This window comes from Anneissia japonica, unplaced genomic scaffold (genome assembly GCF_011630105.1).
Source record: "Anneissia japonica isolate Jap-2015-1 unplaced genomic scaffold, ASM1163010v1 scaffold1889_len2455224_cov183, whole genome shotgun sequence".
Taxonomy (NCBI): domain Eukaryota; kingdom Metazoa; phylum Echinodermata; class Crinoidea; order Comatulida; family Comatulidae; genus Anneissia; species Anneissia japonica.
In genome coordinates, this window is record NW_022752980.1 from 2222480 (window position 1) to 2248865 (window position 26386).

The following is a 26386-nucleotide window of genomic DNA, read 5'->3' on the forward strand; positions in this document are numbered from 1 at the left end:
AATACAAAAAACAGATTGCTTTTAAAGAAAGAACACAACATTGGATCTTAGAAAGTTTACTGTGTGAACGGGTTCTATATCAATCCGCAAACACTTTAAAACGAAGTAATGGCGACTTCTGTTACTGAGATTTCTAGTTGTGAGTGACTCCACTCGAGCCACACAAACTTTATTTCTTGGTAACAACATCACAACTGAGATCGGCTGATTGTGCCTGTGTCTCGGTGTTTACATATGAAAGCTCAGAGAATGGGAAATATTAAACAAGATTTGCCGTCGGTGAGTTTGTCACTGCATTGACTCTGTCTTTCCGAATGTTTTATTTACATTTTGCACGGCATCATCAGTAGCGGAGGGCAAGTGCTGCTACCACCACCATACCAAGGCCTACCCTAGGGCCAGGCCCTACCTAGACATCGGTGGCCAATGTTTGCCTTTTAATTGTAAGCATAGAGGTATTGTAAGGTTGGTTGATAATAATGTGCTTTGGCACTTGCATTATGCCTATTTCAGGTTGTATTTATTGTCTTGTCAGGATTACTGCACTGTTCACGGAGTAAATGCGAGGGAGAAGGAGGTGCTATCCACCGCAAACAACACACAACATTCGCTTTCTGGGGAGTTATTGTCATGATGATTAGGGATCAATGAATTGTTGTTTAGGAGGAGTCTTACAAAAACATTTGATGCCATTTATTGTACAGTATACTAGTTAAATAGATGAATTTGTTTCTTCCTTCATTTACACCATTCATTCAAGAATATTTCAAGTTATTAACTTTATATAAAAATGTTCAGTAATAAATTGTTTCAAAGCAGGCTTAGGCTTACTTAGGCCTAGGGAAAGTCTGCCAGCGCCGTTAGTAACGGAAGAGGATTCGATAATGATAGAGGGACAAATCGTCACCTTTTTCACGAAGAGACACAAACTTCAATTTCGACGAAAACAGTGTTTTGAGAAAAGAATGTTTGAAGTGGATCGACTACTTCACAAATCTGTAAATTTCACTATCAAGATAACAAAATCTGTTTAGAGATAAATCAGTTAAACAATTCAGATATTCAATTTATTTTTCTTTTTTAAACTTTAATTAACCTGTTAATAAGCATGAAAAGTTTGTGTTTGTTTGTGAAAAGGATCAGAATATACACAGCATATTTTGTTTACACGTAGAGTAAAGTTTGTGTCTCCTCGTGAAAACGGTACATGCTGTACAGGCTCCCATTGTTAAGGCAGAAACTTGCACAAACTATATTTTAGCGTATGTTTAACCATTGTAGCATCTTTTAACAAGGGCGAAAACAGGCCTATTTAATTAAGAACTTTAGTGCTAGTACACTTTTGTAACCCTATTGAACAATTTTTTTAATATTTTGTATTAATGGATATAAATTTATATATAACATTAAACTATAACTTTGACAATGTTGGATGAAGGTGCACAAAACAAACATTAGTAGATAAGAAAATGTATCTATTCTGTGTTAAGTGAGTAAAATTAATGTTCAAATAAACAGATATAATTTTAGTCTAATGTTAGAGCAAAAAATCCTTAGGCCTTTGTAATGACTGCACGACGCGCGATTATCTTGGCAACTGACACGTGTAATGCATCACACACCTTTGACGGTTAATTTGGTTGCTATGGTTTTTATGGCGATCATGGCGCGTTAAACTCAGTCCAGCGTATAGGGGCATGCAATGCATAGAATGTTGATGCCAGAGCCATAGCATTTGATGTCTCGAGATGTGCGTCCTTTTGTTGAATTGCCTTGCTGTAACACAGCTGGGTAGAAATTATGAGCAAAAAATACAACACACAAAGCCCAAGCAATACAGTATGCCAATGCTATGCAGCTAAACATTTTCAAAATCTTCTAGCAGTTAATAACTTTTTTTTTTTTATAGTTTTTATGAAATAAAAAGAGAATCATGGTTGATGGAAAAATCCAACAACCCAATGCAGATGAAACAAAGTCATCCACAAAGGGCAAAAAACAACCAGATGATCATTTAAAGAATGATAGTGATGTGGAAGTTGATGGTGAAGATTACCTGGAGGAGGAGGGTGAAGGAGAAGGAGGAGACAGTGGTGCAGATGGAGAAATAGCAAACCAAGAGGAGAAGCGAACTTCATCACCAACAAAGAAAAAGAAACGCAAGAAGAAAAAGTAAGTAAAAAAAATCTTTAAAAAATATCTTATAACATTATGTAAAATAAAATATTAGAAATACACAATTTAGAAAATGGTATTAAAAAAAAAACAAAATAAAAACAAAAAACCTGTCTCATTTATTGTAGATTGGTTGAGTTCTGAGTACTGTTTTTCATTGTGATTTATAGTATCTGCAACCACGTATAGTCTCGTAACAGTGTAGCATGTTATTGACAGCTTAAATCATTTTTATCAAATACAGTTACACAACCTTCTGCACAGTGTTGTAATTATTTCATCACATTTCTAACCATAGATACTTCTTTTGATTATCTAGTGATGGATAATGAATATGCTATAACATGTACCAAAATATACATTTGTTTTTGCATTTAGGTAACAGAGTAGCATGTTATTAACAGCTTAAATAATTTATTATCGGTTGAATACAGTAACACAACCATCTGCACAGTGTTATAATTATTTCATCATACTTATAACTGTATGTACTTGATTATCTACTGATAATCAATATGGTAATAACTGTAATACAATTACATATGTACCAAAATATACATTTGTTTTTGCTTTTTGAAATTTTAATTTAAACTGTAAATTTCCCAGCCAAGCATTGCAGATCATCAAGAGATGATGTTCTATTTATAGTTAGTACTGTATAACCTCCATGTTTATCAATGGTTATTATTGACCATTTCCTATCAATTAAAATGTATTGTCATTGACAACATGCTTAAATGTGGTCTGAAAATAGAGCATCCTAAAAACCAAAAATATTCATGAAAAAATAAACACATTGCAACATCAGTTCACCAAGTCTTGGCATTTGCACCAGCTACGATATGAAATTTACCTGCTTCAACAATGTTCAATTGTGCTATGAAATGTTAATATGAACTTATATTGTGCAGATAATATTATGATTTTTATACAGTAGTATTCTGTATCTTGATTTTAATAATTTCCTTGAATTTGTAAAATTATAAAATATTTTTTGTTGTTAATATAAAATACAGTATAGTAGTCTTGAGTGTGCTACCAAAATACCCAAGCTACTCTATTGAATGTTAGTGAAGCATGGGTGGGTACAGTACCTATTGTAGAGTGGGGGGTTGCAAAAATATTGTTCAGTTTCAACTTGTGTTGATCCATTTGGATGTCTTACCATTGTCTTTATTGACAGGAAATGATTTCAGGGTTTTATTGATTAAGAAGCTTGTTAGAAATGTGAGCTGTCCTTCCTGGCCAAGTTTACCTTGAATGCAAGTGTTACTCAGTGAATCACCTTTAGGCTAAAGGTTTCTATTTCTGTTGCTATGGAGACTGGTATACATACAGAGGTATGCAATGAAGACAACCAGTTTCCAGAGTACAGGTTTTTCCTGACATAGCAGGCTAATACAGTATCTTAAAAAAGAAGTTAAAATGGCAACCAGATGATGTATTTATGAACTTCAAATTCCCTTTATTAACCTCTACTAATAGTACTATTGTACTGTTCTACTGAAGTAAGTTTGTATAAATTGTGAAAGGGGATTTCTGTTTTAAGTCTGCTTTGACCAGGTTGTCAAAAAGTCAAACCTATTAAAGTATTACTTTAGACAGTTAAATGTCAGACACTTTAATCCTTTGAGAATCAATAGTATCACTTCCTATTGTCAAATATAATCATGTCAGTATTTTGAATTTCAATTCAAATAACATCTTCAATTGACATAAACTTAGTTCAATAAAAAAAAACTTGCAGTAGGTAAGGTAGCATTAGGAAAAGGTAGCTTTCAATAATAGAGGAAATATTTTTCTTTTTTTTAGTCTACTGTACTTAACTGTGTTACATCCTCATACAAGGACTTCTTGAACTTCTGAAAAGAAGCAAAGGAATGTAACTGTGAATCCAAATTAATACGCACTTTAATGTGAATTGACAATAATGTGTATCTGTCTTACATATTAGACAATAAAATATTATAAACTTTACAAAATAATACTATAAGTGGTTTAACATAATTATAGCATTATTTCTTAATCTGAAGGTTGAATTATACATACTCTACTTTACTGTTGGGCAGGGGTCCCAGGTTGCAAGAAGTCACTTCTGGGAGGGTTAAATGAGCTTTCTTAGTACACTAATTACATGGTGAATACTTATCGGCACTGACTTCCAACGTCGAGGTTGGGGTTTCAATCCCTCGCTGTGCATTTCGCTTGTGTCCTTGAGCAAGACACTTTAACTGCATTGCTTCTCTCCACCCAGGAGTATAAATGGGTACCTGGTGGGGTTGCTTGCTCCTCCGCTGAATACAGCAGCAACACTTAAGCATGTGGATCCAATGACCAGGGACAGAAGCGCTTCGTATCTGCAAAGAAAGGCGCTATATAAATAAATATGATTAGATTAGATCAATTCCATGAGACAATTAATAATAAAATATTAAAAACACGCTAATATTATGAATTTGCAAAAGATGGGCTATTTTCCAGGAGATTCTTCTTTGCATGTGGGAGGCCACCCCCAATTTTCGGGAGACTGGCAACTTGCAAGAGACTTCAAATTTCTGCACTTTGTAATTGAAAATTACCTAATGAATGTATATATACTGTCTCTTATACACATCTAGATGTGTATAAGAGACAGGTATAGGGGCACGCAATGCATAGAATTGGGTTGTAAGACTCGAAAAAGTCAACAGCCAAAAAAAATCTTTAATCAGTTTCCATTGACTTTATGGTTTACAAAAAGGGATACATTATGTGACAGCTGACAGTATCCAGGAAGATTGTTTTTTTTATATCCAAGCTGTAACGTGGCAATGTTAATGCTTATTGAATATCCTGGCCATGTATATGTCATGTTACTTAATTAGATCATATTTTTTAAGAAATGTAAAAAAATAATGATTTTCTTTAAATTTAATTTCTCTGTGAATATTAGAATTAGGCAAGGATTTTTTTCCTTATTTCGAGTACTTTTTTTTTTTAAAGATCATCGGAGGAGGGCAGGATAAAAATAAAAATAAAATTTTGTTTTCTTATTTAGCAAATAGTTTTGTCAAAAACATAAAGACGGAGGAGAAAATAATAATAAAATTGGATTGGTGAATGTATAATAAGATTTTTAAATGCTTGAAATTTATATAATTAGGAAGAAATATCATATCTTATCTCTGTAGATTTCAAGGCAGCCAAAGGCGTAATAAAAATAAAGAAAAATCTTTTATTGCTTTTTCTGAAAAAGGTGCGCTAATTGGCCAGAAATAAAATTTTATATTTATTTGAAATTTTTAATATTTGCAGTCGGCAGGTTCGCTAAACAAGGTATAAAAAAGTCTCGCCTTATAGTGTTTGTATAATATTAGCAAAAAAAAATTATTTGATTTGCTGAAAAGGCACAACAAAATTTAACAATAAAATGACGTCAGAAATGTAACCAAGGGTTGTTGAACAGGCAAAGCCCACACTTTCCATATCTTGTATGTGCAATACTATACACTAATTCACAAATTGGGAAAAATGAGCCTAAAGAGACAGCTTTGAAGATATATTTCTTTTATTTTTAAATTTTTTTTTTTGCTGTTTGAATGCTATTCTGCTTTTTGTAAATGATGCCTTGTCATGTTCATTACATTAATTGATTGTTTTTACCATTTCTCAGATTTATGGGAATATGCTTAACAAACTGCAAATATGACAGTGGTAAGTATGAACACTTGCAAAATAATGAGAATCGCTTGACGGCAAGCAGGTGTAAATTGTACAAGCATATTTATTCTCTCATATAATACTCATAACTATACTTAATGTTTTGAATGCATGGGTGAAATATCAATCCTCAATTTAATTAAATGATACCAACTTCTCAAATTATTTTAGATGAGTTGTAGATCGGTGCTTGTTACAGCTGCCAATGTATGTATGTTTTGTTCTAATTTAATACAAATTTGGTTTATTCAAAGTATTCATTACTTTATTATCATCAAATTGTATTTTGAGTTTTTTATATTGAATATAATAAACAGTGGCAGTGCCATCGGGGGGTTTAAGCCCCCACCAGACAGGACAAGCCCTGTGTTGGACAGAGCTTATCGGGCAGTCAGCGGCCATAATAAATATAAAAATAGCCATCCAGAGGTTCCTACTGTATTCTTTAAAAAAAATCTCATTTCCTTCTCGTAGCTCGAGACTACGAGCTCAAGTCCCCCTCCAGAAAATATATCCGCCACTGATAATAAATATCTGTAAATAGTAGGCCTATTGAGTTAGATTGAGGATGTGGAAGCCAAAATGATTCCAGTCATAAAAAGCTGGAAGCATTGCCATTAGATGATTATCAATGCATTGAAAGCTGTAAATACCTAGGCTCTCTGGTAGTACCATTGGTAATCCAGCAATTCTTATATTTAATATCCAATTAGTTGCCACAAGCCAGTTAAGTAGACCTTGGTACTTAAGGCACTCTGCCTTTGTAGAGACTCAGTTGTGCTTACCTTGCAAATCATGAGGTGTCATATAGATTGTATAATGATCAAATATTATATTTGCCAATAGCTTAAAAGTGAGTTCCTCCAATAATGATAATAAACAATTTCAGGAAACAGTTAAAATCACATTTTTTAGCAGGCATATTAGAGCAACCCTTATAATGAACATGTTCCTTAGGACAAAGTTTGCATCTGGTGCTATAAATTTTACTTGATTGATCAAAGTCAGTAAATATTCTCCTAAAACTAATATTAATTTATGACTCTAGTATTGATTGTGGCACTGATTGATTGACAGGGATTTACTGTATGCTTAATTCCACAGTTAGGCGTATGGCTCGTAAATTTGGAATGAAGGAGGTGGGTGAAGATGATGACTGGACATTGTACTGGACGGATTATTCAGTTGCATTGGAAAGGGTTATGGAGATGAAGAAATATCAGGTACATATAACATTGAAAACCTACATTTATTTATTGATAGTGACTGATACTAAACATACTTATTGAATAATATAAGAATAATAAAATAATTGTTGCAATAAAGAAATTCTGACACCTAGAAAGCCTTTTTTTTGACAATTGCAATTCAAGTAATTTTGTTCATAGGCCATGGATTAATTGGTTTAAAAAAAATCTGTACAGTATTCAAGATGTTTGTGTTTCCAGTAGTACTGTAGGCCTATGCTATGCTAAAGTCCATAAGATTGATTAACATGAATTAATCAAATTGTGATGCTAATTAATTAGTGACGGTAACTGTATAAGTTAATGAGCCTACAGTTCAACAGTTCCACTTAGCTACCACACAGTGACATTTAAATTTAATGTTTAATTAGTCGTGAAAATATCAAGTTGTCTCGAGAAAATCAATGTGGTTTTCTTTATCAAATTATAACACCACTGTGAATTTTGTGTAATGTATTGTAGTTGAAAGAATATTGACAATAATATCAAGGAAATTATAGCATGAAAAGTATTTATAGCATGAAAAACATGTTTTCTACAGAGACTGATATATATTTGTAGAATCACTAGACATTTAGCAGGTGTTTCAAAAATGTAAATTTTCAAAGATGTAAATTTTAATGATGATACAACAAACATCATGCAGTAATTCTGTTGTCAACCATACTCTACACTGGATACTGATATCGTAATTGTATTGCTTGTTTTGACAATCGATATCATCGAAAATCGTTTCTACTAACTTTTTGATCGTGAACATGGTTGAGCTTTATTGCAGCCAAGGATGAATACTGTAGTATAGTATATAAATGTGGCTCAAATTAAAATAATTAGCTCATAAACTTAGCCATTGAAATTTCTAGATTTATCTTCACAAATTTCATTATAATGTGGTCTATATAATTATTGTTTTGAAAAATGTCTTCGTATATAGTTTTTAATCTACAAATTGGTGGCTTGAGGATATTTAGGGTGGCGGGGGTTTGTTTAAAAATTTTCGACTAACACCAGCGAGGGCAAAGCCCTGGTGAGTACCCATAGAAAATCCAGAGCATATTAATGTTCTGCAATGTTCATGTTGAATCATATTTTCCCAATACTACAGGTTATGTAATTTTGCCAATACGAAAAAAATAATCATCAGTCATTCATTATTTATGAAAAATGGAAACAAGATGTTAACAAATAAATTACAATACTGGCTTGATTAACTGTTAGTTAAATTTAAGTTATAAAGTAAATCGTAAATAGAACAATGAATTCCACACAAAAAACAGGATGTATATTACAGGCACAATTTCCTAAGGATATATGCATATGTTTACATAAACTGTCTGGCATTAAAAGGGTCAAGATGAAATGAAGACACTAATTTATGATTGTCCTTTGATTGGGTTATCAGGATGCCTTTGTGTCATAGAAGTACATGATTAACTATATATTAAAATTTAGTTTTTTACAGTATTTTTTCACAAATTATTTTACTTGGTCAACTACTATTGCTAACTAATAGTTATCTGTGTATTTCTGATTAGAAAATTTAAAGTAAAACTGTATATAGATTTGAACAGTAGGCCTACAGACAAACAATCAGAGAATAATATTATTGATATTGTACTGGCAATTCATTGTTGATTTAGCCATTTTTTAACCCACAAATTTAACTTCATATGATATTGTGAACCAAGATTTTTGTCCACAATAAAAGAGAGATAAATGGGCTCTTTCACAATCATACTTTGTGACCCTGCTGTCTGTTAAAAAAGCCTCAGGATTTCTTTCTATTCCTAGATATAGCACACACACAGACACAACCCTTCGTAACCCAGTATAAAAATAGGTGTACTGATACTTTAATTATTTTTTATAGTCTACAAAGTTCTTTTTCTTTTTAAATTTCAGTGTTTCATTCTAAAATAACATATTTTAACTGCCTAAATTTAAATACTAAACCTGTTTCTCAAAACTACTTTAGTGAACCTAGGTTACAAAAAAAAAAATCAAAAAAAAAATCAGTTAATTATTTATGCCAAAAAATGAGAAAAAAATTAAAATTTTGTCGAAAATTCACTTAATATGTCCTCTCCTTTACATGATATTTTTGACATCATTAAAATAAATTTCAGAGAGTTACCCACAGCATGCAGAATGCCTGAAAAGATTGCTGTATCATCTAATTAAAAGCATTAAAAATTGTGAACTTATTCTTTGGTGTACACAATCAGTAGAGCGGTAACCAGTGCCAGGTAATGGCGTTAAAAAAAGTGTGCCCTCTCCTTTACAGCATTTTCTCAAGTGGTACTCCCCTTCTCCTACTAAGTAAACATTATATTTATATGTTTCCTGTAGTATGGAATGAACCAGTGCTAAACATAAATAAAGAATTAAGGAAGTTTAAGTTTTCTTATTTTCTGATGTCATTACTGTGATGTCCTCTCCTTTAGGGCAAATAGAAAAATTTATTAGATTATCACTCCCGTCCTCGTCAAAAATTTTGGAAATATTGATGCAGGAATAATTTTATTTTTAAAAAATTAATTTTAAATTAAGTTGAAAATACAAAGCCCATTTTTAAAATTGTTAACTGTCACTAAAGTCGCGGTTAAAAATAAACAACACCGCGGTGCGTCCCTAAAGAGACCCGCCCAGTGGGCTGATCAGATCGTTAATTCACAGCGTGTAGACTCGCGTGTTCCACAGCTGTGGGATCACAGAACAGTTGTTTAAATGCATCCGTCACTTTGAAAAACAATGTCATGTTTGTTCTGTTCATGCACACAGGAATCCCCTTCTACAAATGGAGTGATCTGTTCAAAGCAGGAACAACCTGTAGACAAAACCCAATACTGTTACGATTTTTAATCGTATGGGAAATTTACTCGTGCTGGATGTTATTTAAAAAAACATGAGACGATGTTTCAGGATGTCGACACCAAATCAATCTTTTTCTCTTGCTGTGTTACACCATTTCGCTCTTTTCCAATAAATATCGATCTCATCTCTTAATCTTTTATGTTGTTTTCCCTTGTTTGTTTTGCCATCCATAGGGTTTATTACTATTTGTATTTGTTTGTACTCCTGCTGACTACAAGTTCAACAACCAGAATGAAAACCACCGAGCCAAACCGAGATAATTGTGAGGGACCCCTAAGGCACCATATTTTTCAACATTAAATGTGGAATACCCTGGCTCTACTACTTGGCTAGTAGTAGGCCGTAGGTTGTGTCATCAGGTTCTGTGGTTATTTTTTATGGGATTGTCAATGCATAGGCCTACGTACGTACAGTAGGTACGACGATAGAGCATAATATACTTTTTTTGGCGGTAATTTAATTACATTTCCCCCTGACGAACACTGAGATAGCCAAAAAAGACAATTTTTTGGTAATATTTAGGAATATTATGTCATTGCCATATAAAAATGCTAGAACATGATGTTTTGATATACGTAGATAAAAATAAATATTAAAAACATTGAAAAAAAAATGCCTCAATTTTGACCCCCTGTGATGTGTTCCCTGATTGTAAAACAGCCCAAATATTATAAAAGTACTTGTTTTGAAATCTCCAATAGCCTGTTTTAGCACTGTTCTTTAATGCCAATAAGATAATTTTTATTTACTATTAAAGGTACACATTTTATTGCAAATTGAACTGTTGTATAATTATTAACATGACTGCAATTTGAATTATATTCTGGTCAGGTGGAGAATGAATACTGGTGTTCCTATTCAATATTGTCCGTTTATAACATCCCCTATGGAGATTTTATATTTTTACTGCTGTTTGTCTATTTGTTACCATACAAAACAAATTAGTGAATGGATCATAATATTTAGTGGAGCGGTACGTACAGTATTTGTCTGAGGAAGAGGTGATTAAATTTTGAAGTGACAGGACAAAGGTTGGTCACGGAAAGTCAAAAAAAATGAAATTAAAAATGGTTTTGCGGATGTACAGTACAGTATGCTTTCCACTCCATGGTTACAGAATCTGTCAAGCCTTGTTTTCCTAAGCATGTTACCATTTGTATTTGGCCTTAAAAATTAAAAAAAATATCGCATTCGATCCAGAAATATTGAGCTTCACTGTCTTGCAAGACAAAATTTTTCATGAATAAGAGTGGATTCAGCTAAGTTTTTGCATGTGATGCTATAAGTGTTAGCTGAGGTAATTCTGCTGTCCCTTAAAAAGAGGGATTGAAAATTGAGGAAAGTATTAGTATACTGCAAGCAATTTTGAGTACTTAACGGTATGTTTTTGAAAGTGATCGAGCACAAACAAAATATTTAAAAGGAAAATAAAAGAAAAAAAGCACCCATCCCTGTTAAACTATAAAAGTGAATATATTAGAAAACATTGATAAAATACAGTAGACCTATAGACATCGTACAGTGGTTAGAAAAATTTACCTTGATATATACTCATTTTCAAAAACGATTTTCACACATGTAGAGATCGTAATTATTGTAGTGCTTTAATTAAGGAATGATGGGGATAGTTGTCTAGGTTACAAGAGAGAAATCCATTAAAATCTACATTGAGTATCCTAACTCAATTTTCATGATCACAAAGAGATGACATTGGAATTGTTTTCTTTGAAGAACACATCATTATATGCATTTTAGAGTCACTCTTAAAAACATACATAATTAATTTATACTGCTTAAAGGTAGACAAAAATATATCTTTGGCACATAAAATTGTTATAGTCTTTCTTGTTCATGTATTAAACTAATCACCATGACCACAATAAAGTGTTGGTTATTCCTATAGTAAACCAATTGCTTTATATTTGTTGGATTTTTTGTTACAAAATGAATTATAGAACAGATACAATAAAGGTCTGTTGTTTTTATACCTCCATGTTTGTATAGTGTCTGGAAAAAACTAAATGAATCTTAATGATTTTAAGACGAAAAAAAATTAACATTTTTATTCTTGCAGAAAATAAACCATTTCCCAGGAATGAGTGAAATCTGCCGGAAAGATCTACTTGCCCGTAATTTGACACGTCTACAGAAGTTGTTTCCAAAAGAATTTTCAATTTTCCCAAGGACTTGGGTACTTCCTGCTGAGTGAGTTAATGAAACAGTTATTTTGCTGCTTGAAGTATGAAAAATCTTCCTGGGTGTTGCACCCGCAGTATCCCCATGAAGCCACGTCACCTCGCCAAAATCCACACTTTTCTGATTAGCAGCAATTAAAATGGCTCCAATTTTTTGTTTAAGCACAGATCGTACTCTACTGTCATTTAAAAATGTATATTATGGTATATGCTCATTATATTTGTATACTTACTGTAGTTCCTCATGTAAATAAGCATACCTTTAACCTTTAGGATTTTTCACTGATGCAAAATGCTCTACCTGGGTATCAGCCGTAAATGTACACTATGATGTTTGCTTATACCTTGGCCAGAGGCTTACAGTGTTTAATTTTTCTTATCTTTGTGTTTCATTGTTTTCTTAGTTATGGAGACTTCTTAGCCTTTTGTCGTACAAAGAAGAACAAAACATATATATGCAAGCCAGAAAGTGGTTGCCAGGGCAAAGGAATATTTATCACTAAAAACCTTAAGGACATCAAACCTGGGGAACATCAGGTCTGCCAGCAGTATATATCCAAGGTAATTGGTGATTAAGAATTTAGATAGTTCTAAAATACAGGGGTCCCAAGTTGAGAGAATCCACATCTGGGAGATCTGTTTAAATGTTATTAACACATCTGATTATATATTGCTTTGTATCTGTCTCTTATACACATCTAGATGTGTATAAGAGACAGCTCTACTACTTGGCTAGTAGTAGGCCGTAGGTTGTGTCATCAGGTTCTGTGGTTATTTTTTATGGGATTGTCAATGCATAGGCCTATGTACGTAGGTACGACGATAGAGCATAATATACTTTTTTTGGCGGTAATTTAATTACATTTCCGCCTGACGAACACTGAGATAACCAAAAAAGACAATTTTTTGGTAATATTTAGGAATATTATGTCATTGCCATATAAAAATGCTAGAATAATTAATTTATACTGCTTAAAGGTAGACAAATATATATTTTTGGCACATAAAATTGTAATAGTATTTCTTGTTCATGTATTAAACTAATCACCACAATAAAGTGTTGGTTATTCCTATAGTAAACCAATTGCTTTATATTTGTTGGATTTTTTGTTACAAAATGAATTATAGAACAGATACAATAAAGGTCTGTTGTTTTAATACCTCCATGTTTGTACAGTGTCTGGAAAAAACTAAATGAATCTTAATGATTTTAAGACGAAAAAAAATTAACATTGTTATTCTTGCAGAAAATAAACCATTTCCCAGGAATGAGTGAAATCTGCCGGAAAGATCTACTTGCCCGTAATTTGACACGTCTACAGAAGTTGTTTCCAAAAGAATTTTCAATTTTTCCAAGGACTTGGGTACTTCCTGCTGAGTGAGTTAATGAAACAGTTATTTTGCTACTTGAAGTATGAAAAATCTTCCTGGGTGTTGCACCCGCAGTATCCCCATGAAGCCACGTCACCTCGCCAAAATCCACACTTTTCTGATTAGCAGCAATTAAAATGGCTCCAATTTTTTGTTTAAGCACAGATCGTACTCTACTGTCATTTAAAAATGTATATTATGGTATATGCTCATTATATTTGTATACTTACTGTAGTTCCTCATGTAAATAAGCATACCTTTAACCTTTAGGATTTTTCACTGATGCAAAATGCTCTACCTGGGTATCAGCCGTAAATGTACACTATGATGTTTGCTTATACCTTGGCCAGAGGCTTACAGTGTTTAATTTTTCTTATCTTTGTGTTTCATTGTTTCTTAGTTATGGAGACTTCTTAGCCTTTTGTCGTACAAAGAAGAACAAAACATATATATGCAAGCCAGAAAGTGGTTGCCAGGGCAAAGGAATATTTATCACTAAAAACCTTAAGGACATCAAACCTGGGGAACATCAGGTCTGCCAGCAGTATATATCCAAGGTAATTGGTGATTAAGAATTTAGATAGTTCTAAAATACAGGGGTCCCAAGTTGAGAGAATCCACATCCGGGAGATCTGTTTAAATGTTCTTAACACATCTGATTATATATTGCTTTGTATTGTGATACCCATTGGCACTGACTTGCGAAAGACAATTGATAATACAGTATAATATTTCTGGTAAAAACATGCAAATATCATGAATTTGCAGGATATTGTTTATTTTCCGGGAGGTTCTTGCTTTCCCGATATCTGAAAAACTCAACGAGTTGCGGGAGATTTGGAACCACTGAAAATGGAAGCAATAAACATATTGCAAGCTATTATACCGCAATATGAGACTATAATTCCATTTTGTATTTATGCAATGTATGTGTAGCTAACTTTAGTGCTTTTATTAAAGTGTCTACTATATACACTACAGTAATAGGTGGCATGAACTGCATCATAAACTATCCTAGCTAAAGAAAAAATATGTCATGGCTCTGTTAGTAATCCTGCTGTTCCCTGGTTGTGTTACCATTTCGAAAAGACATTGTTTGTGCATAAAAGTCCTTGAAAACAAAACAACTCTTACACTTACTTTAAAAGCATACAAGATGCTCTACGGAGCAGTCGGTGCTTATAGTACCTCTTTAGGTCAGAAAAGCTGACATTGCATATTATGTGCAACAGTGTAGTGTTATTAATACCAAATACATGCTGATAACATTTACTTTAAAAACTAAAGTTACAGTTTCCTATAACAACCGAACTATTGTTTTGTTCATTGACTACTGGTCAATGAACACACACTAGATACATTTATAAATAAACATAAACTGATATGGTTTGAAAAAGTGAAAGATATCCGCTAGCTGTAGTGTAGCATGTGACATCTAAAGATTCTTGTTTTGTTCTCGCATCAGCCCTTCCTCATTGATGGATTTAAGTTTGATCTACGAATTTACGTACTGGTTACGTCATGTGATCCTTTGCGGATATACGTGTTCAAGGATGGTTTGGCTCGATTCGCAACGATTAAGTATACAGAACCTACCAATAACAATACGGTAAGAAGCTGTGCTACATTTATGATGCAGCACTTAATGTAAAAAACATAATTTATTTACTATTTCTTTAATATCGTTTTTTCTATTGTCCTTATTTTCAGGTTGTCATCAGATCAGATATCATGAGCATCATTATCATTATCATAATTCTCATTGCTTTAGTATTCTCTTTTTTGCCAACTGAAGATGCTTTTCCTTTTTTTTAATGAAAAATAAAGTTTATTTGTATTTGTATTTGTATTATATTGATGCGAGCAGAAGAGACTGCCACTTTAATGAAGTATTAAATTGCAAGCAGACATTACATCATTCTGTACCTTAGTAATAATTTACTGAGTGACCTAAAATATCTGACCTATATTTTAATTATAGTAAGTTGCTAATGATTAATGAGTACAAGACTCATTAAGTGTATGCAGCAAATTCCTAATTTAATGGCCGTTTAAATTTATTGCTGTACTTTTCAACTCTTCTTGGCTTATTGTGCTTGTTGTATGCAAATGCTAACAAAATTGTACATGCACTTTTCCATACTGAATAACTCATTGTTTAATTATATAAAACCCAATCTATTAGTTTGTGAACTAATGTCTGTTTTGACTTCTGTGATTTTGTAGGACGAACAGTGTATGCATCTTACAAACTATGCCATCAATAAGCATAGCTCAGATTTCATTCGGGATGATGATTGTGGAAGCAAAAGGTGAGGGTAAATTTAAGGCGACTTTACTAACATGATTGTGCGTTTTAGGCTCAAATGCCAGTTTCGAGAATATACAAGTTATTAAACAACTTTGCTCAACATCTTTCAGAAAGATGTTGGTCATAAATAGTGCATTATGTTTAAAGGCATTGGATTAAATTACCAATGAAACATATAATTAACTCACTAGGGGAATATTTTCACTAGGGGAATATTAGTCAGTAATAGTAATTTGTGCATCTGTATTCAACTTACTAAATACCTAGTACCCAAAGGGCTTGCCAGTGAAAAAACAAGTATCAGTGACCAAAACAAGAAAATTGACTTTCAAATATATGCATATTCACATTACTTCAATGTGATAGGTCATTTACTGGAATCGACTTACTTTTGCCAAAGTTATGAGTAAAAGTATTATAGCTTCTCTGTACTAAAGTATGCAATACTGCCACATTCTTATGCTTGTCATTCATTTTTAACATTTAGCGACAATGCGCTAGTTTTGGGATGATAACCCTCAAATGTGATAATTTCAACAATTGTTATACTTATGTTTCAAACATTTCTGCCTGGCTGTAGGAAAATAACAACAGTTGATCGGTGGTTTGAAGAGAATGGTTATGACATCAAGAAGATTTGGACGGATATGGAGGATGTGATTATTAAGACATTGATCTCTGCACATCCGATTCTAAAACACAACTACCGAACATGCTTTCCAAACCATGTAAAGGACAGTGGATGCTTTGAGATCCTTGGATTTGATGTAATGCTAGACAAAAAGCTAAAACCATGGGTGTTGGAGGTAAGTAGTTTGGTATTAGTCAAGCTTGGTCTGAGAGAGGACTCATAAATGGATGGTAGTCCCATGAGGAATCACTTGACCAAGAATGCACCTTACCCACTCAATAGCGTAAATGTATGTAAACATGTGCGTTTTTGTGGGACAGAACAAGTGTTTTGGCACTATTTTGAATATTCAGATGTTAAGTTTGATTGACACTTAGGAAAGGTCCGTCGTGATACCTCTAAATTTACCCTTTGACAATGCAGGTAAACCATTCACCCAGTTTCCATACGGATGCAAAGTTGGATAAAGAAGTGAAGGAAGCATTCCTCTATGATGCTCTGAATATTATGAATTTGTCACCCTTTGATCGCAAGAAATGTATTGAGGAAGAGAAGAGGAAAATTAAAGAAAGATTAATGAATCGATCTAAACCAAAAGAATCAAGGTGAGAATGAGTATCATTTTTATTGTTATTGTTGAGTAATTGTAGATATTGAAATTGTGTATAATGCATAGTGATTAACAATCAACCAATCAATCAATTGGGTTGTTTATAAGGCACCATTTCACTGGTAGTCATTGTTAATGATGCAGTAAGTGGGTAATACCAGGTGAAGATGAACATTCATAATATATAGATAATGAAGATATAGTGAATATGTATGCCAATCAATCAATCAATCAATCAATCAATTAAATAATAATAATCAAACAAGTCATTGCTTGTCATACAGTACATGGCTAATAGATAGTGAAGATACTTAAAGATACTCAGGATAAAGCATGGCTCTGGGTAATAGATAGATGAAAGTACTGTAAGTCTGATATATAGTGAAGATACATCATTCACTCAATCAGTCAGTTGTTTGATTTATAAGTTGTCATTCAAACATTCATTTGCAATGCTGGTGGTGCAATGGGTGATAGATAGTGAAGATGTAAATGGATAGTGAACAGATAATGCAGATAAAGATGGGTACATGATGTATTCTATAGTGTAGATGAAGTAAGCCAATCACTCATCCTTCAATATAATATGTCATTTCAACAGCCATTGATGATGGCTGTATAGATGGGTAATAATAGTAAAGCTAAAATGAATATAGGTATAATGCTTACAGATAATGAATGGGTTATTACTAATAGGGTGAGACGATGTCAGATAATAAATGAATTTAAATCTTACAGGCGGGAAGAAATGGAAGAGTGCCAAGCATCAGCAAATGAAGCGCAGATGAAATATGAAGAAGAACACTGCGGTGACTATCGTCGCATATATCCTATAGAGGGCCATGAGAAATACGACAAATTCTTCCAGCATAGCGGCTCATTATTCCAGCAAACGGCTGCCTCCAAGGCAAGAGGAGAATGTGCTCGGTAAACAGATTTATATTCATTAATTTGATTTCTATGATTTCATTTGATTTAACAAAAACTTCATAGTTTTGCTGAATTTTTATTTGTGTTTATACATGAGGAATATTTATTCATGGTTTAACTGTTCATTTTTATCACATAAATTTTGTTCATGAATCTCCAAAATTTCAGGGTGCTGAAATAGAGTTGATTTTTTTTAAAACATATAACAAAATATTTTCATTATATGTGAACACCAAGGATAAACCTATGAAAGTTTGAAGTGCTATTTTCAGTACGGTGCTTCTGATGGTCAAGTGGCCAGTACGCTGGGAGACAATTTCCTGCAGTTTTCTGGCTACTTCTGCACATGGAAGCAATAGCTGAAATGTTTTTCCAAAACACATGAAGAGCAGTGATTGAATTGAACTATGGACCAGAATTTTTAAATATAAGGTCTCCATGGTCCAATGCACTAAGTGGCTATCGCCAGATTAGCCGACTTACTATGCTGCTTATAAAGGAAATATGATTCAAGATGTTCAATTAGACAGAGGCTAATTTTTAAAATGTTTTTTTCATGCTATTATGCAACTAAACCAATGAGAAAATTAGGACTTCCTGTGATTATTAAACATCAGACAATTCAAGTCAGTTTAGATTTTATTATATCAAGGACAAAAATTAAAAGGACGTCAAACAATAACAATGATCACATTATCAGTGTCATACCACTTTGGAGTTGAAAACAAGAAGTGGATCTAATTATTTAAAAAATCTTTATACTCATTGCCAACTTTAGCATGTGAACATGATTAAAAAATTTAATTCTGAATCCAAAAAAAAAAAAAAATTATAATGCTTATTTAAATATATTTCAATAATATGTTTTTGTCTTAACAGACAACAGAGAGAAGAGATACGAGCTAAGCAGGAGAAACTAGAATGTATGCTGAAGAAGAATCGACCTACCAGTAAGGAGAAAGATTTGGTTCGACCTGAGAGTCCAGGTGGTGATAAGGCGAGGCGTAGGACGTTAATGCGAAGTTCTGTGCCAAGGGTTGGCAGGAGAATCAGTAAACTAACAGATGTAAGCAAAGATATTTTTAAAATGAAAATTAAAATTAAAGATACAATGGAGAAATCAGGAGAACCCCTTAAAGTGCAATTAAATATGCATTGCTAATTTAAAATTATCAAACATTAAAAATATATTTTTAGAATTTTTGTTAGTTAACTTAAGTTTCTACATAAATAATACAGAAATAGTATTATTTACATATGTTAATTGGGGATGAAAATATTTTATTGTTTAAATTTTTAATACATCAACTTTTAATATACTGTATCCTCTCTGAGCTGATATAATAATGAGCTGGCATTAGATTTCTTCTTGATTGAAACCTATTATCATCCATATAAGTAATTTATATCTGTACATTTTCTGTTCATCTTTTACATCTTAAAGGAGACCAAAGTTGAATTCCAGCCTGTAGATAGTAAGCAGCCACTGATTATAAATGAAGAGGATGAGCTGGAGCGAGTTAGTGCATTACTACAACGTGACAACCTGGTACGGGGCCTAGGAGTTGTAGAGCATGTGTACAGGCTTCTACACTGTACACCAGGAACTGTGGGTGTATTGAAACATTCTGATAGACCTATTAACGTAAGTACTTGTAAATGATGTAAATGAATAATATTTTTAAATATCTTTCACGTGTTATCGCAATAGTGAAGGATTGCTTTATGTGTTTCAGTTATTAGAGAGCTTACGAAAACGATAACGAGTACAGTTACGTCATCAAATTTTTAGAAAACCATTCCCCTGCAGTAGCATGTTTGTTACAACGTAGGCGATTCATGCCTTTTGCATGAATCAAGGATCATATTCAGGTCGTACAGCATGTTGTCAAGAATGTTTGAGGCACGAGTGACAATAATGATAGCGACGTATTCGTATTCGTTTTTGTAAGGTTGTGAAATCTCCCTGTTACCTTTTTTTATGGACGAATCTGATTCAATTTCGTAGGTGAGGAGTTCACCGTTTATTGGAGCACGGCGTTTATACTCCAGCGTCTATGCCCCATATTGTAATAAATATAATAAATACTTACACCTTGAGCCACCACCTAGTCAGAAGAAGCGGGAACAAGACCACAAACTATCCATGCAGAAGAACATTCAGAAAAATGACTCAGGCCACCTTAATTTTGAGATAACAAATTTGAGTACTAGGCCAGGCCTTAGGTTGAATAGTGGTAGTAGTAGGGTAGAGAGTCGCTGTGAAGAGAACACTAATATGAATGCTACACACCAGGTTAGCAGGGAGCCTAGGCTAGCCTGGAAACAGAATTCAAGTGTGAAATCTAGCCCAGTTAGCGGAATCAACAAGAGTGTAGAGTTTAGGGAGGTTGAGAAGGACATTTTAGTGAATTCTGATACAAATGTTGATAGTGAACAGGAACTAGACCAGGCTACTACACCGGTGCTTTTACTCACAAGTCTGTCATACCCAAAAGCAAATTCTACAAGTAAAATTGCAGTATCATCAGATTATGAGAAAGTAAGTAAAAAAAATAGTCTAGACTTTTCCAATCAAGTTTAGTTGCCATTAGAAAAGACATTCTAGATAGAATTTAGATCTGATATTCTTTTAGTAAGCTAAACTCCGTGAATCACAAAAGTAAAAAAATCATCATTGGCTATATTTGATAAGATTTTATGAACCATCTAATTTTTACTTAAAAATTCAACGAACATAAAGTACCAGTCATTAGTAGCATCATCTAATGCTTCAGTCACTCATTTTACTAAATATCACATAATGCACTAATGAATGTATTTTTTGTATATCATGTTGTTGGTTTGTCCCTCATCAATTGTTTTAAACAACAGTAAGCTTGGTAAACAATCAATGTAGTTTAATTAAATTTATAACTAATGATTACCATTTCATTCAGCTTCACAGCATGGGTGTCTTTAGCACTTCTTACTATATATTTCAATATTATGTATTCACTCTCTCTCTCTCTCTCTCTGACCACCTTCTATCAACTGCCTTTGTTGTTGTGTTGTGTTAAATTTAGGTTGAATGTCCATCAGAGAAATTGGAAAGTAGTACAATAAAGACAATGTCAGCAACTTCTCAGTCACAGGTGAATATGGGAATACTAACAGCATAATTAACACTGCTAACTGACTAACCATACATGCCTTCAATGTTTTTTGTTGTTTCAGTATTAAAACTTATCCCACCCATTCCATTTACCCAAAGTGGTTTCTTTCAATACATCGTGGTCTATTTGGTCAACCTTAAAAGTTGTTTCCATTATTTTGATTGGGGAGACAGCAGTTGAGATTATACGCCCTCTGGGCATTTATTTTTCCCTTGAATGAAAACCCCCACACAATGACTGTAAACAAAACTAATGGAGGCAACATTTTATTCTCAACACATTCTATTAATGTTCTACACCAGTAGAATTGTAGTTTTTCTAACCTGGTTGGGATATTTTGACAGTAATTATGTGTTGTACAGTAGTTACAAATTTACAGTGAAATTAAGGACTGTTTATTTGAGTATACATATCCATTTTACACCCAAAAAAAAAATAAGCATCTCCCTTGAATTAATGCCCCTACACTAAAGCATAAAGAAAATAGCCTAGACCAAATTATTTCCACAGTCATTCCCAGTGTTGTATTCTACCATTATGTGTAAATAAAATATTGGTCTTGTAATCACATTTATCACTGAGATACTAGCATTTTGTTAAGAATTTTAACAAAATTATGCAATATGTTATTTTTCATTTGTACAGATTTGTATTTGTGTATGTCTGCTTTGGTATTTTTCTTTGTGTTTCCATGTGTAGAAAACCTAAGATTCTGCATAGTACTTTCTTCATCAAAGAAATTGGAGATTCACATGTCTGCTGCCAACTACATTCCATATCAATTTGTGCAGTGGTTGTTCATGAACATGGTGCAATAGCGACATCTGTTTTAAATGATGTTTTTTGTTGATTAAGTGTCTATCATAGTAGTCAATAGCAACATTAGTAGCATTGAAGTAGTATAGTATTCTTTGTAGAAGGTTTTTAAATTGTTTTTTTTTAATGTACAATCATAACTTGTGTTGTTTTAAAATATTTCATTTTATAATAGTTGTTTTCCTATATTAATATATATAATTCATATATCTCTAAATAAAATCTAAAAGAATTACAACTGGAAAAAAGGGTATACAAGAAGGTAATAAAATGTCATATCATTTTTCAACTACATCATAATCTCACTCTGTGCAACATACTTGTATATTTGAAGGATATCAACATAAAACAAGTCACCATTTTATTATTATCACTTTATAATTTCTTTAATTCATTAATAGGCTTTGAACAGTAGATACCATCAGCATCCTCCTGTTGGACACGGCACTTACAGCGGACAGTGGCAGTCAGCGGCACCAAGAAACGGTCGTCTACTAAGCCAAGTCAACTCATCGCATTCATTGATACAGCACCCCTCAACAACATTACTCCAGCGTCACCATTTTGTGCCTCGCAAAGGTTTTCCACCATCCCATCGGGACTTACGGCATGGTACAGTGGTTGCCGAACAGGAGCTGAAGGATCTAGCTGGAATTCTAGATGATGGCACAAAGCTAGCCAGCAGGGGAAACACCATGGTTGGTGTGACAAGCTGTGGTGCAGGGGCCACTCAAACAGGCTGGCGATGCACAGACAGTAACAGTGGAACAGGCGTTGCTCAACATCGGAGGGTGCTTAGTGCCAACTCTTCCAAAAGAGATTTAGGTGAGGCCCACGCAGCATTTTACAAGTATTTATGACTCATAAGATAGTTTGCTTGATTAAAAATTTATTGAGGTTTTTATCCATAAATATTAGATTACCTTTATTTGTTTTATTGAATGAGAATGCTGGCTGTGCGGTAACTTGATAACGGTGAAGTACAGTAGATTGGTAACAAAAATCTTACATTATATTCTCTTTCCCCACTGTTTTCACAGGTCATCAAGGTCGTATAAACTCCCGTTTAACAGCAACAAATAGTTCGGTAAACCTTCCCGGCAATGCAGTGTGTGCTTCACCGTCAAATGTATACCTCAGTAGTACAGGTTATGGGTTCTCAAATGTAATCCGTGTATCCCAGAGTCCCTTGCAAGGTGGTGGTGCTCTAAGCTTATCATTGGTGTCGGGTCCTGCTCCGGTTGTTCAACGACCGGACCTGAAGTCTAGCACACAAGGTGGTGGTACCCACAGTGGAGCAACTAACGATGCAAATGCAAGGTAGGTGGTGGTGGTGGTGCTGCTGCTAATAAAAGCAAAGCTTGTGCAGCTAACAATGCATGCTGGGTGCAAATGATAAATGAAAAGCTACATATACCTACAGTACATGCTATGAGTGATAAGATGTAAACCAAGTATGTGATATTCAACAACAAAATCCTTGTAAAATGATGTAAGATCACTAAACTTTAAATAGAAAATATTACATATTATAGGAACAGGTGGTGGAGAGACTAGCTTTAAGGTGAATGTAAATAATTCCCTATTATGTGTTTGACAATGTTGATTGGAAACTTTTAAAGTAATCACAAATTTCTCCTAATAAGGCATATTCCAAAGATCAGGAAATGGAAGCTTTCTGAGCCAGACTACCAGTCTCCGCTGTACCTGACGCTTGCGGGCAAGTTCAGTGAGGGTCAGCGATGTAGGTTGTCCAATTGTCCATTGATGGAAGTGCCTCCCAAGCCATGTATCTTCCCTCCATTCTGTTGCTGAAAGCATGCTGCTTTTTAAATGAAATGCTGTGGATGTTTTTGTAGATGTTTTTCTATCGTTAATAATACCTGGGTTTATGTATTTAGATTTCTTGTACAACATGACAATATTACATACGGGTCCGAACCTAGGTCAATTTCCCCCTGATCCCCCGCTTGTGCAACCACTGCTTTGACCATGCTATATGTGTAAAGCTGTCCTATTCTGTTATGTGATCAATAAGCTAATATTGTATATGGCAGTTACCAATAGTATTTGTCATTTATTGAAGATGTTCATATAAAAGCATGATTTACATCACATGTAGAAGCACTTGGTGTAGGAGCATGAACATTTAGTTATTTCAGCATATGTGAGCATGGACCATCTATGTGTATGTTGAACATTTAAGAGCATGTTTGCTGTTACAAACACATTATATCCTAAATATGTATTTACAATACTGTATACGATATATACTTTATATATTTTAGGTAGATAAGAGGTGTAGTTTAGTGGTTAAGATGCTTGCTTGTTTTTGAACCCTATTATTTTTCTCTATTTAGCAAAAGTACATCACCATTCCCATGTATTGAAAATCATAATTATTTCTGTAGCATTTTGTTTATGTCCTCTTTTCTATCAACAGATCAACTAAGTCCCAGAGAATAAGAGGAGCAACAAACAGTTTAAGATTGAAGGTAGGGGAAATAAATTGATCAACTAATATATGATACAGTTATGGGTAATTTTAACTATAAAACACATGTCTCTTTATTTGTAATGTATCTGTCACTTCTCAAAAGTGACAGAATTCTTCATTGGCATGCACATTTTATAATTCCTTAAATGTTGTAGGCCATCGTCAGAGAGAAAGCCTGCCAAATATACTGGGTAAATCTTCATTCACACCTGAGCAATTTAGAATCGCCGACACAGAGGCAAGACTGCTATGCCAGTTAGAACCGTTAATTTTATGTGTGAACCACTTGAAATTGGATGCCTAATAATGTAATGCAACTGTACATCTAATAGTGTGCATTCTAAAAACCTATGGCCCTGACAAGTTGCACTTAAACAGCATTGCACAGTTCAATTCTTTTTGTATTGAATGATGAATGAGACGATGGTAAACAGGCACACTTGCGGTGGCATCTAATACTTTCTAGTGTGTATGAAGCTTAATAAATATTTTTGTTGTATCATTGCAGCAACTTGAATTACGTGAAAATCAAGCCGTAGTGTTAAGCTGATGATGCGCCTTCCAGGTGGGCTGTGTTGCTAGTTGAAAAATTGAAACAATGATAGCAAATTTATGAATAGTTTGAAGCAACAGCAATAAGAGATGGTGTTTAGAGCCAATGCAGACCTACTGGTGCGATAATTATTCACAGGATGCCATAGCTTTTATGTAAAAGTCTGTGATGTCATAAAATTCATCATGTGATGATGTCATCAATGTTGATGATGTCATAATATGTATCACAATGATCAACATGCAGGATGATATACCATGTAAGAAGATAGTGGATGATGCATATCACCTTCTGAGTTGGCAATCAATTTTTATATTGAATCAAGATGGAAGTACAGTATAGGATTTATCTGTTGTTAAAGGAATTTGAACATCTTGAGGCTAAAGATTTTATATATTGAGGTTGTTATCCAAAATGATACCATGTTGTTGAGATCCTGACAAAAAAATTTAAGATGCAAAGAACACATTTTGACAAAATCCTATCCGCTGGGGAACGAAAATTAACTTTTGAAGCTGAATATTTTTAGATTGGAGATTGTATTGCAAACATGTTGAGAGTTTTGACCAAAATAAATATTGTTAATAAACTGTGTGTGCTTATATGCATAGTATTGTGCGAAGCAATGACTTCACAAAACCCGGTGGATAGCTTGCCAGAAATGGTTATGACTGGGACACTCAGAGTTTAGTAAAGTTTAAAGTTTTATACTGTATATACATATGATGTGTTACCTGTTATTTGTGTACATATTTTATTGTTTTAAATTTTACATACAGATAGCATAAATTTAAAACAATATAGTAATATATAATTCACAAATTAACATATTAAAAAAAAGTACTGTACAAATAATAATCTGAAATTCTGTTCTGTTGAGATCATTTTTATTTTCAATTATTGAATTATTTTTTAAATTCCCAATACCATATTATTTTATTTATATTTTGATAAGTATTTATTATTATTGATGTTCATATTCTATTATTAAATTATTACAGTAATGACACAAGTATGTTTACCAAAACACCCAGTGCCGCCTTCTCAGGTGCCATGCCATTCAGCATTGGTAATCATTTTACTCCATCTCGCACGGTTACTAGCCCTCTGAATAGTGATTATTGCCTTTTTGTTGCTAACCATGATGTCAACTAATCTATTAATTTCATTGGTAGCCCTAGTGCCTACAATGCTGTGTGTTTAATATCAGTAAATTTAAATGTTTTTTTAAAAACCAATCAAACGAAGATTACACAAAACGTAATCAATGTACTCAAATATTTACCACTGCGAGATTAATTTGAACATAATAGCTAAATGTC

General features: G+C 33.4%; 1 protein-coding gene across 1 annotated transcript; it reads left to right on the plus strand.

Moving 5' to 3' along the window:
- Positions 1-77: 77 nt before the first annotated feature.
- Positions 78-25653, plus strand: LOC117122540 (tubulin polyglutamylase ttll6-like). The gene is made up of 19 exons (XM_033268134.1): positions 78-279; positions 1910-2172; positions 5828-5868; positions 6979-7097; positions 12070-12200; positions 12595-12751; positions 15027-15170; positions 15788-15873; positions 16453-16678; positions 16927-17108; positions 17852-18040; positions 18923-19109; positions 19488-19688; positions 21109-21177; positions 22416-22839; positions 23055-23334; positions 23661-23758; positions 24458-24509; positions 25020-25653. The coding sequence occupies exons 2-18, from the start codon at positions 1934-1936 to the stop codon at positions 24478-24480; spliced, it is 2796 nt and encodes a 931-aa protein (XP_033124025.1). The 5' UTR covers positions 78-279; positions 1910-1933; the 3' UTR covers positions 24481-24509; positions 25020-25653.
- Positions 25654-26386: the final 733 nt, after the last annotated feature.

What these genes read in the sequence shown, in the direction of transcription:
- LOC117122540 (XM_033268134.1), top strand. Translation starts at nt 1,934, where the DNA reads ATGGTTGATGGAAAAATCCAACAACCCAATGCAGATGAAACAAAGTCA. An exon ending in AAGAAACGCAAGAAGAAAAA is followed by an intron (nt 2,173 to 5,827) that starts GTAAGTAAAAAA and finishes ACCATTTCTCAG; the next exon opens with ATTTATGGGAATATGCTTAA. An exon ending in GATGATTGTGGAAGCAAAAG is followed by an intron (nt 15,874 to 16,452) that starts GTGAGGGTAAAT and finishes GCCTGGCTGTAG; the next exon opens with GAAAATAACAACAGTTGATC.